This window comes from Columba livia, chromosome 4 (genome assembly GCF_036013475.1).
Source record: "Columba livia isolate bColLiv1 breed racing homer chromosome 4, bColLiv1.pat.W.v2, whole genome shotgun sequence".
NCBI lineage: Eukaryota > Metazoa > Chordata > Aves > Columbiformes > Columbidae > Columba > Columba livia.
Genome location: NC_088605.1, coordinates 2,441,592 through 2,456,010, shown reverse-complemented (window position 1 = coordinate 2,456,010; position 14,419 = coordinate 2,441,592). Strand labels below are relative to the sequence as shown.

The 14,419-nt window shown below is 48.3% G+C and overlaps 1 protein-coding gene across 1 annotated transcript in view; it reads right to left on the bottom strand.

Moving 5' to 3' along the window:
• GFRA4 (GDNF family receptor alpha 4) overlaps window positions 1-14,419 on the bottom strand; it is a 76,504-nt gene that overhangs the window by 6,550 nt on the left and 55,535 nt on the right. Inside the window, exons 2-7 of the mRNA XM_005506442.3 lie at window positions 12,420-12,698; window positions 9,647-9,727; window positions 5,570-5,915; window positions 2,105-2,214; window positions 919-1,053; window positions 498-655 (exon numbers count right to left, since the gene is read on the bottom strand). Coding sequence (XP_005506499.3) covers window positions 498-655; window positions 919-1,053; window positions 2,105-2,214; window positions 5,570-5,915; window positions 9,647-9,727; window positions 12,420-12,698 — 1,109 coding nt within the window. The remainder of the gene's footprint in view (window positions 1-497; window positions 656-918; window positions 1,054-2,104; window positions 2,215-5,569; window positions 5,916-9,646; window positions 9,728-12,419; window positions 12,699-14,419) is intronic.

Here is a 14,419-nt window from a genome sequence, read left to right as displayed (position 1 = left end):
GATGTTCTTAGTACTTCTAAAAAACCCATATCACTCTGTAGCACCCATGAAAGAAAAGCGATGGTGACCAACAGGCAGAAGGGCAAAGTGAGGCATAGGAGCATGTAGCCCTGTGCTTGATGTTGGGGAAGATGTCAGGGCATCTATGACTATCTGACTCTTGAGTAACAACCTTCCCAAGGACCTAAGCCTTCATTTTGGGACGGATTTGCTGAAAGAATCACTCTGGTCCAGTTTATCTCTCTTCAAAGGCTGTGTTCTAAATGTAGCTGAGGTCATCCTAAGACTAAGGGAAATGTCCAAAGGCTCAGATATGAAATGGAGAATGAAGAAAAGGGTGAATCAGGGACTGTAGGAGGTGGAGGGGAGGTTGGATGTCTGGACAAAGCTGAAAAGACACAGATGGAAGAGGGAGAGGAATTGAGGAGGGCTGGAGGGCATGGAGGAGGTATAGACACCTCCAAGCATCTCTTAGGGCCAAGTCAACCCTCTCCTACCTTGGTTGGCTGGAGGTGCTCGAAGATGTTCTCTCTGAGGGTCGCCACGGCTCTGTTGGCGTTTCGCTCCTGCTTGTACATCTGTGTGGTGGGGGGGATAGATGGGGCCATGGCTGCGTTCAGGTAGGTCCCATTGCCAAAGGCCAGAATGGCATTTTCTTTGTGCGGTAAAGAGATGGAAAAAAATGTTGTCAGGGCAATATTTCAAAAAAAAAAGCGTATGTATCCCTCCTTTGGCCTCTTTTGGCTGCATCAGCCAAATACATGCCTGAAAGAATTCAGAGCTACTATGCTGAAAGCACAGGGAGCTGGACACCTACAGACTCTTGAAGACCAGGGCATCTTCATACCCTCACTCACAAGAAGCCTCACCAGCTTGAGGGCAATTCTGCCAGAGCATAACATGCCAGGTGATACTTACGGAGACAGATATTGTCGGTGAAGAGATGCAGAAAGCTCTCACACTCTTCCTGCCGGTTCCCGCTGGCGTTGCACGTGCACCAGGGAGCGATGTTGGAAGTTGAGTTGTCAATGTAGTTGGGTGTGATGGGACTGCCTGCCAGGAAAGATGGAGAAGGGTTAACCACAAGGTTGGTACTTCAAGAAGGGACAATGATTTCTCCCTTTGTTCCTCTCTTACAGTCTCAGCTGAGCCCCCCTGTGATGGGAGGATGAGAAAACCCTTCAAACACTGGTGTCACAGGTCTGTTTTGCTTCCAGGGAGGAGAAGAGGGGCAGCTGCAGCCCTTTTGCTCAGCCCACCACCAGTAAAGCCATCAGTCAATTAAAATGTCCAAGGAATGGGAGGCTCCTGGGAACTTAAGTTCCCTAATAACATTCAAAACCTGTATGTGAATGTGTGTTAAGTTTTCCGCACTGTCATTGAAAAAGCAAAGCTTGGTCTCCAGAGTGGTCAGAGGCAACAAAAGAAAGATTAAACCAGAAGGAAATCTTGACCCAAAAGAATTGCCCATTTATCTCGTCCATCATGATGGACCAAGTTCTGTGGCCATTGAGTCTTGTCTTCGGACTCTGGTTGTGCTTTTACTAACAGGTGACAGCTGGGTCCCTGCACTCCCAGTCTCTCAGCCTCTGAAGTTAGCAAGATGGCAATAGACAGTGATTTCTGGTGGCATCAGTGGTGATGGCATCAGGGAACCCCTGACAGAGCAGATGTCCTGGGATGGCCCATCTATTTCCACCTGAGAGAATGAGAGAGTTGGGGTGTTCAGCCTGGAGAAGAGAAGGCTCTGGGAGACCTTATTGTGGCCTTTCTGTATTTAAAAGGGGACAATAAGAAAGATGGGGGCAGACTTTTGGCAGGGCCTATTGTGATAGGACAAGGGGTGATGGTTTTAAACTAAAGGAGTGGAGATTCAGGCTGGACATGAGAAATAAATTGTTGGCCCTGAGGGTGGTGAGAGCCTGTCCCAGGTTGGCCAGAGAGGTGGTAGATGAACCATCCCTGGAGACATCCCAGGCCAGGCTGGATGGGGCTGGATGAGCTGGTGAAGATGTCCCTGCTCATGGCAGGGGTGGCACTAGAGGAGCTGGGAAGGTCCCTTCCAAACCAAACTGTCCTATGATTCTGTGACGCAGCATCTCACCAATGATGCCCGTGTACGCCAGCAGACAGGCAGCATAACTTTCCCTCCGGCAGCCGCTCGCAGACTGCAGGGACGGCTGGCAATTAAACTGGAACTCCGCATAGCGTGACCTGATGGAACAAGAGCACAAAATGGGACACACTAGCACAGATAATAGCACGCTGGTCGTGTTTACAGAAGGCAAGGCATTTGTAAAAATCCTTTGCTGCAGTAGGTGTTGCTAATCCAGTTTGAATTAATATCATTTTACACTCTCCTGCGCCCCACAACAAACCCAGAAGTGAATTTGAGATGACACATGAATAGGTGCTGTAGCTAATGTTTTACAGGCTTCCTCTGGGACTGCAGCAATGGTGCAATCTTGGAAGAAATATTTGTTTTCTGGTGTGTGAAGCTGGTTTTCAAGGCAAGAGCTGCTGCAGGCAGTGAGGGAATTCATTCTGTATTGCCACTATCTGACTCTTGGGTAATAACCTCCCCAAGGACCTAAGCCTTCATTTTGGGACTGATTTGCTGAAAGAATCACTCTGGTCCAGTTTCTCTCTCTTCAAAGGCTGTGTTCTAAATGTAGCTGAGGTCATCCTAAGATTAAGGGAAATGCCCAAAGGCTCAGATATGAAATGTTCTACCCATTATCAGAGCTGCTGTTACATCCTCTGCTTCAGGTGCTCATACTTAGGAGAAGTTTGGACTTTCTGAAGCTTCTGGAGCAAGAGTTGTACGGCCCACAGGTCTGACTGTGGACCACCGTGCTTGGGTTTTCACGTTGTGTGGGTCAAAGCACTTAGCACAAAGCTCCTCTGAGTCACATGCTGGGCTTGTTGGGACCGTCTGGGCCATGCAGGGAAGTTGGGGCATCATTCAGACAGATTGTCAGGTTGCTCTTTGCATGTGGCTCCCTTGCTGGCTTGGTTGGATAAACTTTGCAAATCATGCTGACAAACAGATATTTGCCACCTAATTCTTTAGGGGAGAGTCAGTTGTTGACTCATAGGCATCTAGTGGGATTTGGACATTGTAGGATTTCTAAGACATCTATATGGGGCTTACAGGTAGAACACAGGACCTACCAGAGATTCAGATCCATCCAAACAAGAGTCCCATGGCCAGGTAAGAAGACATCTCACATAGCATTTGAGCTGCTTAGGAAACTCCAGCAAGCACTAGAACTGCAGTGTCTGAACTGGGCATCTCAAATGTTTGCTTTGCCTGGGTAATCTCAAAAAACTGAGCATTTTGCTCCTTCCAACCAGCCTCTTTCTTCCAAACATGTTGTCAGCGCTCCTGGTCAGTGTCAGCACTCCGACTTGCACTTTCCTGCCCATTTGTCTCCTCCTCCCCAGTCCTCTCCTTTTCTTCTCTTCTTTGTTCCCATGATTTGTCCAATATAAACCCCTTTCTCCTGTGCCACGATCAGGAAAGCTCTTCTTGCCCAGATTTTTGCTGCATTATTTAAGAAAGGGAGGTAGTGATTGCAGGTTCTGTATTATTCATGTTAGTAAACCCCAGCCCTCCAAGCTGGGAAATTCAAGGTTTTACAGCTGTGGAGAAGCTGCAGGAGGACTAAGCAGTGTGGGCAGGATTAGCCCTGGAGTATTTTACTCTATCTCTTTAAAGTGCCATGATTTGTTACTGGTTCTCCCTGTGGTTTCTGCACTGCTAGCTTTGACCGGGTCAGACGCCAACCCCTTGCTCCCACTGTGTCTCTAGAGGATATTTTATATTATATATTCAGAGACCAAGGAACCAGATAATTAACAGCTGTGCCGCTTGCAGGAAATATTTTCCTGCCTCCTGGGAAGCAACACCAGGAGACCCTCTGAACCTCTTCTTCCCTGCTGGGCCTGCTTGTCTTGTTAGGGAGAGGGCAGTACCCCTCTATTTTGGATTCCATGGGTATCTTCAGATGTATAGCTCAGTTGTTCTCCTTATTCCATGTTTCTGGGGTGCAGAGGGGTGAGGGTATTAGTACCGGTCCATCCTTTCAAGAGGATGAGGCTGCTCTCACCTCCCTTTGTGAAAAGACATTATTTTAAAATTGTAATTTAAAGATGATGTGCTAGTAGGGGGTGGCTGCTGGAAGGTCAGCTCAGGAGGTCCCAAAGCCTACAATAATTAGATACTCGGACAATACTGGGAGATTTTCAGCCTGGAAAAGGGAAGGTTCTAGGGAGACCTTGTTACGGCCTTTCTGTACTTAAAAGGAGTTGATAAGAAAGATGGGGACAGACTTTTCAGCAGGGTCTGTTGTGATAGGACAAGGGGTGATGGTTTTAAACTAAAGGAGGGAGATTCAGGCTGGACATGAGGAAGAAATTGTTGTCCCTGATGGTGGTGAGAGCCTGGCCCAGGTTGGCCAGAGAGGTGGTAGATGAACCATCCCTGGAGACATCCCAGGCCAGGCTGGACGGGGCTCTGAGCAACCTGAGCTGGTGAAGATGTCCCTGCTCATGGCAGGGGGCACTGGGGGGCTGGGAAGTTCCCTTCAACCCAAACTATTCTGTGATTGATTGTGTGACTCTGTGATTCTATGTGCCCTGCACTTGTCGTTCTGCTCTTCTCTAGGTGTCTGCTCATGGCCACAGCTGCACACAGGACACTGGGCTGGGATCACCACATTTGGTGCAGTACGGCTGATGTTGGGGTCTTTCATCTCTTACTGACAGATGGGCTCCACTCCTGAGAGCTGTATGCAGATTAACCTTCTGGAGACTTTTTTGAGAAATAGAGGGCTGAAAATAGTACAACTGGGTGAAAAAACACTCAAGGGGTATGTATGTGAGTGTGCATATGGGATGGGTCTGTGGATGTGTGCATGCACAGGGCTTGAGTAGAAACAGAGGAACGAACCACCCTGGCCACATACTGCATGACAGATCTGGAGTGACAACTGTGACTCTGAGGCTGCTATTGCAATCCCTAGAACACCCAGCCTTACAGCAGAAGGGTATATTTTTTATATATATATATGGTTAATTTTTCTTATTAAAAAAAAAATAAAGCCATGGTTTTAGGGTATCTACATGTGCCTGTCACTGTTGGGATACCTTGGGTGCTCCTGTAGGATGCTCTTGGCTAGGGAAGACAGACAGTGAGGAGACAGGTTGGTGGAAGTGGCTGCAAGCACTACACACCACATCCCTGATAGCCTGCACCCTTCTGGAACTATTTCCATAGCACATCTGCCAAAAACCCATAGAAAAGATCTAAAGAACTCCAGCAAAAATATTTCAAATCTTCTCCTATTTGTTAACACCGTCCATATAAAGCGTGAGACAAGGACATGGGTCACAAGAAGGAGACACTCAGGCAATGGCCCATCAGTGGGTTGTGGTGGGATATGTGTCCCCAGAGGGGACCCTTCAGATGAGTGTGTTGGCTCACAGGGCTGTCACTGGTGCATAGTCCCCAGGCTTGTTTGAGGGACAGCTCTCCATGTTGGCCACCCCGCTGTGCAAGCCTTACCTGCAGACGTAGTTTTCCCGGCAGGAGTCCAGAGGCGCCAGGCAGTTGGGTTTCTCCTTGGACTCGTAGGAGCAGGCAGGAACGATGGTCTGCCGCCGGCGTTCGGCACAGGCCGTGTCATCGCAGGGGCAGAAGAGCAGCTCATGGGTGTACTCTGGTGGCACGCGGTCAAAGAACTTGCGCAGAGCCTTGTGGCACTTGGAGCGGTTGCAGGTGTCGGCCCGGGCCAGGCGCCGGATGCAGAAGGAGACGTACTCCGTCCGCAGCCGCTGGCACATCTCATCCACGTTGCAGGCTTTGGCAGCGTCCAGGCATCTGTTCACCTGAGTCACTTCATTCTCGGACCCTGCAAGGTAGTGGAAAATGGTGATGGGGTTTTGCGCTGACCTCCCCGCCAGCTTCACCGCCCTGTGCTCAGACCTTCATCCCTGTCCTGCTCCCATCCATAGAATCATATAATGGTTTGGGTTGGAAGGGACCTTCAAAGCTTATCCAGTCCAACCCCTGCAATGAGCAGGGACATCTTCACCCAGCTCAGGCTGCTCAGAGCCCCGTCCAGCCTGACCTTGAATGTTCCCAGGGATGGGGCATCTACCACCTCGTGTACCACCATGGCCACTTCAGCGATGCTAATACCCCTCTAGGAAGGCAGTGGCCAGGGTGAAGTTCACACTTGCTCTCTGCATCCCAGCAGGGTTAAATCCCTTTTCCCTATTCAACTTTTCCAAGAGGTGCCAGGGACACACAACAAACCTCACAGCTCAGAGCCTGCTCCACCAAGCTCCTACATCTACTGAAATGAAGTTTTATTCTACCCTGGGTGTCTTATAACACTCTAGCAACATGAATAAACCAACTTGAGGCCTGGGAAGACAGAAGTCATTAGAAAGCGCATCTACTCATGGCCAAGACTGGATCCACCAGTATGACGGGATCTCTTCTAATGAACCTTATCTTTAAAAAAAATTTGTTTCAAGATCAAACACTGTCAGTGGCTGTGCCAGGTTTCATGATACATGGGTGGTCTTCACCAACCCTTTCACCCCAGAATCTCTACCCTGTGCAATGAGTTTCCCTAGGCCTTCGGAGGGTCAAGTTGGGCTTTGGCAGCACCTGCATTATGTTCATCCCAGGATCTGCCCAACTAAGTGAGAGCTGTCTGGATCTCAGAGCCCCCCAGCAGTGCCCTGGCTTCCCCCATCCAGACCAGTCCTGCCCAGTATGGCCATCTTCTTGATGGGATGGGGATCGGAGCTACAATCCAACCTTATGCTCTGGGACCTTGATGCTGCCTACACATGAGCACACATGGGTCTCTCACTGCAGCCTTTGCAAGGTCACCCCTTTGGTAAAACCACTCGGCATTTCCATCCTCTTAAAGAAGAGGGGAACAAAAGTCCAGGATAATAAAGCAAAAACTGTGCTGACAAATGAGAACCACATTGTCTTTGGTAGGCAAATAGGGGTCCCACGAGTTTACATGCCAACAACCTCCTCTGCAAACTGGGGAATAGGAAAGAGTGAAAAATACTTGTATAACACTCATTCTATGGCTCCTTCAAAGATAGTTGGGGCTCTTTTCATAGAGAGGGGAAATGCTACAGGGTCCCTGGTAGGAGCTGGTTGAGAAATTAGGCTCTGCCTCATCAGAGAGATAAGATCAGGGTCCTCCAAGCATGAAAGAGAAAATTAATTTGAAGCTGTGTTTCACTTCTCTGAATAAAGCCCATGACCTGAAGCACAGTAGAAGGACTTTTTCCTGAGCAAAGAAGGATTTTTCACAGAGGAAAAATCCCCAGAATGATAAATTTCCAGGGCAGAGTCAAGCCCTATCTTTGGCCTGGAGTTAAAACCAGCCAGTCACTGCTGACAAATGTAAAAACGTTGACAGTCTCTCTGAGCACTTAAAAGCTGGCTGCCCTCCTTCATTTTCACTGACGTTATCAGATTCTCCTTCTCCAAGCATTTATTTTTCCCTTCTTCTTGTCCCAACTGCTTGCAGCGAACTGGAAGTAAAATTCCAAGTTTTTGCAGTTATTTTATGACGGGTGAAACTGCTGCTCGGTGTGTTCCTACCACGTAGGTAATTCCCTTTAAAAATGCCCAGAGATCAATATTGTTAGAGCAACAGTTTACGCTGGGGAGCTGCCAGGAAAAGTGTAGGAAACTGTTACTTGGAAGGGTTTCATTACCCATTCAGTTAATGAACCATGGGGAACGCGCTCCCTTTTCTCCTCTTCCCACTCAACAATGAAGGATGTGCTTTTTTAAATCGCCACTACAATTAGAGTGGAGGGATATAATTCCACTTGTACATCTTTAATAGTGACTATTCTTTATTTATTTTTTAAATTGGGTTAAAAACATCTGTTGATCTGACATAGGTCATGGGAATGTCTTATGTTTCAACAAGTTATTGGGAGCTATTTTTTCGGTAGATTTGAAAGAGGGTCCTTTGGCGATGCTGACTGGGCACTGGACAGGCATGAGGTGGCAGGTTGTAAGATGTGTTATAGAAGGTGTTGATGAGTATAAATAGTAAAAAAACGGTTAAACCAAGAAATGTCACATCCCTAGATGGATGTTGAGTCCTTTGGTACATATCCCCGCTGCTCCGCTCCCATTCGCTTTGCTGCCCAACCAGTTTCAGTCTGCTTTAAAAACCTGACAATGTGTTAACCATGCATAAAAATCCCCATCCCTGGATTTTGCCGTGCTCTGAAGAGCCATGTAGGACTTCTAGTGAAAGAGGAAAAACTCGAGCAAAGAAGGCCATGACCCGGCAAACGGCTCTGTGCATGCTTCACTTTCCATGCTCAAATCAGTCAAGTGGAGTCAATAAGAAGATGTGAGGTCAGGGAGAGCCCTCCCTCTTCCCCTTGCTGCTCAGATTGTTGATGGCTGATGGGTTAATTGGCTCCTGGATGTTTTCACCTAACAAGTGCCTTGCCATCTCAGGGACTGCAGACATCCACCGGCTGCAGGGATGTGCTTCTCCTGACTCACTTGGGTGCATCCAGCTGTGGATGCCACCCCAAAGTCAGGTGCAGGTTTGGGAAGAGCAGTAACAGGATTGCTGTGCTGTCGCATCTGACAGAGACACAAGGAAGAAGTTTTTTTACACTGATGGTGGTGAGAGCCTGGCCCAGGTTGGGCAGAGAGGTGGTGGATGAACCACCCCTGGAGACATCCCAGGCCAGGCTGGACGGGGCTCTGAGCAACCTGAGCTGGTGAAGATGTCCCTGACATGGCAGGGGAGGCACTGGGGAAGCTTTGCAGGTCCCTTCCAACACAAACTGTTCTATGATTCTATTATTACCTGCTCCCAGATGGGTAGTTTGGTAAAAAAAATCACTGTTGGTAAAGCTTCCCCATGGCTGTTGGTGCATAAGCAGAGCTGAATGCTCGTTGTGGTGGCAGCTGTGATGTTGGTGATGGATGGCTTAAGAGCCACCGCACTGACCTTTTAACTGCTGAGCAGGGGTTCATGTCCTCGGAGAGGTTAAAAGGTGTCAGGCAGCTCTGCTCGTGTTATTAAGCGGATTACATGATGCAGATCAGAACATGGGTCTGAGTCCTGAGGTCGCCCTCAGGGCATGAGGTTAAAGGCTGTGGCTAGGATCAAACAGGAGGCTGGGTTATTGACATTTCGCCTGCAGAGTTTGACCCTGTGACTGATGTGGATGTACATTCTCGTACCTAGAGATACCCAAGCAGCCTGTGCTCAGCAAGGTGTCTGCATGGCAGAGATCATCCACCTGCTATGGAGAATCAGCCCACCTGTGATGGCTCATTGGAAGAGGCCTTCCTACCACACCCATCAGTCCCAGCCCTTCACAGGACAGGAAAAGGCAAAGAATGAAAATCACAAGTGATTTTTTTCCTGTGTTCTTCTACCAACAGTTTAGCACAGGAATCATAAGCAGCTCCTTGGAAAAATGATTGCAAGACCCCAGCAATGCTTTGTGAAGAGCCCACAAAGGACCGCCTTGTCCATAGCGCTTGATCCCACAGCCAGTTCCCCCCTGTTTGGACCACTCAATGTAGGAGCATCTTCCCACCTGCCCACCTACCTACCTGCGGTGATGGATGCCAGACGGACGTAATCAAAGCCTCTGATGAACGGCTCGTAGGGGGAACTCTCCAGTACATTCATGCCTGGGTTGAAAAGAGAAGTTGGTAAGAAGGCAACTGAGATTCCTGAGGGATGTCCAAGATGTACAAGGTTCTACAGATGCAGTACAGGTTTGCTTCGTGGGTCCAAGGGGATGTGTGCTCTAAAGACCATAAGTAAATGGATACTCAGAGTCACAGGAACTGATGAATGTTGGGCATTCATCAGTTCCTGTGACTCTGAGTATCCATTTACCTTAGAGAAGGGAATAGGATGTAACTGGCTTTTAAAAGGTACATCACAGGTTTGGAGTGTGACAGCCTCTTAGGGAACTGTTGAGTTGCAATTCTCTACAGCTTGAGTCTTGGGTCCCTTGACAGGGGTTGCCACTGAGGACACCAGACTGTAGCACAGGTTCTCCCTCATGAGCAGAGTTCAAAGCACCAGCTCCATACATGGGGTTTCCATCACAATCCTTGCTGTTTCCTATACGTCCCTCCCTGGGTCGATGGTCCTCACCTGTTTCTAGGACACAACCAGGGCTGTTTGTGTGGCAAGACACACACCTTCATATTTACTAACACCTTCTCCCCTTCTCACTCAGCATAGAGCTAATGACCCACAGCTCCCGCAGAAACTTCTCCTCTTCATTTTTAACTTGCTGGGAAGTTAATTTTATTCAAACGGTGCATTCCTTTCTTCTGCTCAATGGTCTGTAATGCCCCATCATCCTGACAGATACCACAGAATATTATTGAAGCAAACAGCTCAGTATCACTTTTTTTTTTTTTCTTCTTGTTCTTTTTTTTATTAGACATTTAGATGGATATGGACAGCAGCAGATGTACTGGCTGGGATAAAAGGACTATCAAACTTCATGCTTGGGGCATATGCTGATCACCAGCTGCGGTCAGGAAGAAATAGCTCCCAGGGTACACAGCCCTGTGCAATTACCACAGGTGCATTACAAGGCAGCTTTACACCTTCATTGAAATATCTTGCATCGTTACTGACTGGAGAGGGGACCATTTGTATGTTCAGTGTAGCAGTTTTATGTCCTGATGATATAGCACCTTATCAGAGAATTGTTATCGGGTTGTCATCATGTTATTGTGTCTCCAAATGGGAAGGTGGCTAAACACAGGCGCACTCATGAGAAGCTGAGTAAATAGGATGCTTTGTAAATTCCCTGAGCACACACTTCCACAATTGATTTTATAAGAGGGTTTCTAGGAAGCTTTTTACAGCCTCCTGGGTATGTATGACAGAGACAAAGCCCTACACAGAGCATGTAGATCAGCTTCCTTTCTCAGTCAATTAAACATGTGTAAGGACTCTAAAACATGTGACTATTATGAAATATATTTCCCCGGGGAAATTAAGGCAAGGAAATCAAAGGTTTGGGAGTGTGAATCTGCATTGCAAGTAAACTCGGTGCTTGAAAAAAATGGAACATGACAGCAGATGAGAGTAGGGCAGAGTCTTGGCAGTCTCTGACAGCAGCCCTCTCACAGTCATCCCCAGGATGAAGGTCCCAAGCAGGAAGCCCACCCAACCTGGCCATCCAGCACCCAACTCCTGCTCAGCATCTGGAGACCCACACCTGTCCCCAGCACTCCCTGCCATCTTCTTCCCTCTCCTCCAGCAGCGGTCCCAGAGCTGGGAGTCCTCCTGACACCCTTGTCCTGCACAACTACATCACTGATGGACCATGTCCAAAGCTTCAGGCCATGAAGCTTGCAACTCAGCCTGTGAAGATGAATGGAGGGGCTGGATTTTCACCACTTCCCCAGGCTTCATTTCAATGCAAAATACAGGCTTACCTGGCAGGTAACTATGGAAAAGGTTGGATCCTGGAGAGCACAGAGGTCTCTTATTTCCCCAGGCAGCTCATGTCACCATGCTCGGCATCCTGCAAGCTGTGGTGCCCAAAAGCTTTCCATGAAGTTGATGAAGCAGTTCCCTTTCTGGCAAGCCTGTGCATTATAGTCTCCATCCTCTTTGTTTTGCTTGGCCCTTTGGCCTGTGTTATCACCCTGCACCTTTCCTTTCAGCTTTCAGCCAGCAGTGTTTTATTAATCTATTTTGCAGCCCATGGCTGGAAGGTTCTGGTTTATTCCCCATTTTAATTTTCATGGTGCATAAAATACTCACCAGCCTGACAAGGAAGAGTTATGGCCGCTGAGGCGTGCTTTTATGATGACTCTTAAAAAATGTCAAAACCCAAACTTACTAAATACCGGCTGTGGGAACACTTTAAATTCCAACTTGCTGTCATCAGCCCCAAATCTTCACTAACCCAAAGACACTGGTGCATTTGAAAGCCTCTGAGAGGGTGATTTTTTTAAGCTAATTCTGTTTTTTCCTCAATGTCCGTGCTTCCTATAGTGTTTCTGTAAAATCCACAGCTTTCACGGTCTTGGCTAGCATACTTAGATGCTAAACATACCATGCATTTCCCCAGCAAAAGATCTCAAGGTATACTGGGAATGTTATAAAAAGAACAGGAGACCAGGTTAAAACAAAAAAGGAGGAGGTGTCTGAGGTTCTTAGGATTGCTTTCCCCAAAATGCCATTGCCATGGGGGTCAGTAGGTCTTGAGAGGGAACAGAATACTACAGGAGTGACCTTTTTGCAGCCACTTTGGTGCTGGGGGACTCTGCACAAAGCCCCAGTAGTAAAGTAGTAATTCCCTTGCAAGAAGAACATCGGAAGTGAGCACCTTGCTCAACTGACCTTCCATCAACGTGTGGTGGATGCTCCAGTAGACGCTCAAGCAGTGCTTCTCCTTTTTCATGCCTCGCTTGCACTTGCAGCCATAGAGCTGGCTGGAGAGCAGGGCTGTCACGGTGCTCCGGCACTGGTTCTTGGCGTCGGGGCCCAGCTTGTTGGCTCCATTGCCTGCGATGCATTGCCGGAGGGTCCTGAATTTGGCACTGCAGATGGGGTCGTTGGTGCAGGACTCGCCTGCTTGAAGGCAGTCCCTGCTTGAGCTGACAGCTTCCGCCATACCTTCTGCAAGAAAAATGGAGATGGGGCATGAGGGTGGTGGAGCAACCCTCATAGGGAAATTAATCATACATCCCATCACAGAATCCCAGAGTGTCAGGGGTTGGAAGGGCCCTGGAAAGCTCATCCAGTGCAATCCCCCCATGGAGCAGGAACACCCAGATGAGGTTACACAGGAAGGTGTCCAGGCGGGTTGGAATGTCTGCACAGAAGGAGACTCCACAACCTCCCTGGGCAGCCTGGGCCAGGCTCTGCCACCCTCACTATGAAGAAGTTTCTTCTCAAATTTAAGTGGAACCTCCTGTGTTCCAGTTTGAAACCATTACCCCTTGTCCTACTATCCCATGAGCTAAACCAGGCTGGAACACCCATCTTCATATGCAAAGATGGAAATCCTTCTCATCACCACCCACTCTACAAGCAATGACCTTGTTTCTGAAGTCATCAAGTAGGCAGATCCCTCCCCAACAGGTCAGCTGGGGTGTTTAAATCCCAGATCTCACCACTCCTGCTCATGAATTACCCCTATGATATGGCTGACACACATTGGGTGCTCAAGTGTGCTACAGAACTTCTCAGCAGTGTTGCAAATAAGAGTGGGTGAAACGACATTAAAGGGATGTTAAGGATCCATGGCACAACCTGAGGTTCAACTCCTCAAACCAACCCTCTCTTATGTTACTGGGCTATCAGTAGCAGTGCCCTCTTTCTCCTTGAACCAGGGTCCTCCTGATTTCAGAAAGTGGCCCTGAATGGGATCAGTCTGGAAACAGGATGTGGTGGGTTGACCTTGGCTGGAGATCAGGTGCCCACAAAAGCTGCTCAATCAGTCCCTTCCTTAGCTGAACACAGGAGAGAAAATATGATGAAAGGCTTGTGGGTCAAGATAAGGACAGGGAGATCACTCAGCAATTACTGTCATGGGCAAAACAGACTCAACTGAGAGAAATGAATTTAATTTATTACCAATCATATCAGAGTAGGATAATGAGAAATAAAAACTAAATCTTAAAACACCTTCCTCCCAGGCTCAATTTCTTTACCTCCACCCCTGAATCGATACAGATGGACAGGGAACAAGGGTTGTGGTAAGTTTATCACACACTGTCTCTGCTGCTCCTGCCTCCTCAGGGGAGGACTCCTCGCGATCTTCTATGTTCCAGCATGGGAGAAAGTTTTCTATGAACTTCTCCAACATGAGTCCTTCCCACAGGTTGTAGGTTTTCACAAACTACTCCAGCATGGATCCCTTCAGGAACAGAATGCTTCAGTACAGTTCTCCCATAGATCACAAGTCCTGCCAGAAAACCTGTTTCACCCTGGACTCCTCTTACTACAGATCCTGCAAGGATCTTGCTTCAGCATGGACTTACCCACAGGGCAACAGCCTCCTTTGAACATCCACCTGCGGTCCTTTATGGGCTGCAGGCAAATACCGGCTCCACCATTAACTTCCATGGGCTGCAGCTAGGTATCTGCTCCTCCTTTAACCTCCATGGGATGCTCCACCCTTAACTTTTATAGCCTGTAGGTGGAGATCTGCTCCATCATGGAGCATTATGGACTGCAGGGGACAGGCTGCCTCACTGTAGCCTGTGACATGGGCTGCATGAGTGCATGGTGGCACCTAGGGGGTGAAAGGCAAGGTGAATTGCACCACCTTCCATTTGGTGGGGTGCTCTGGAGCATGCTGACCTAGGTCAGGCATGGCTTGGGGGAGAGATGAA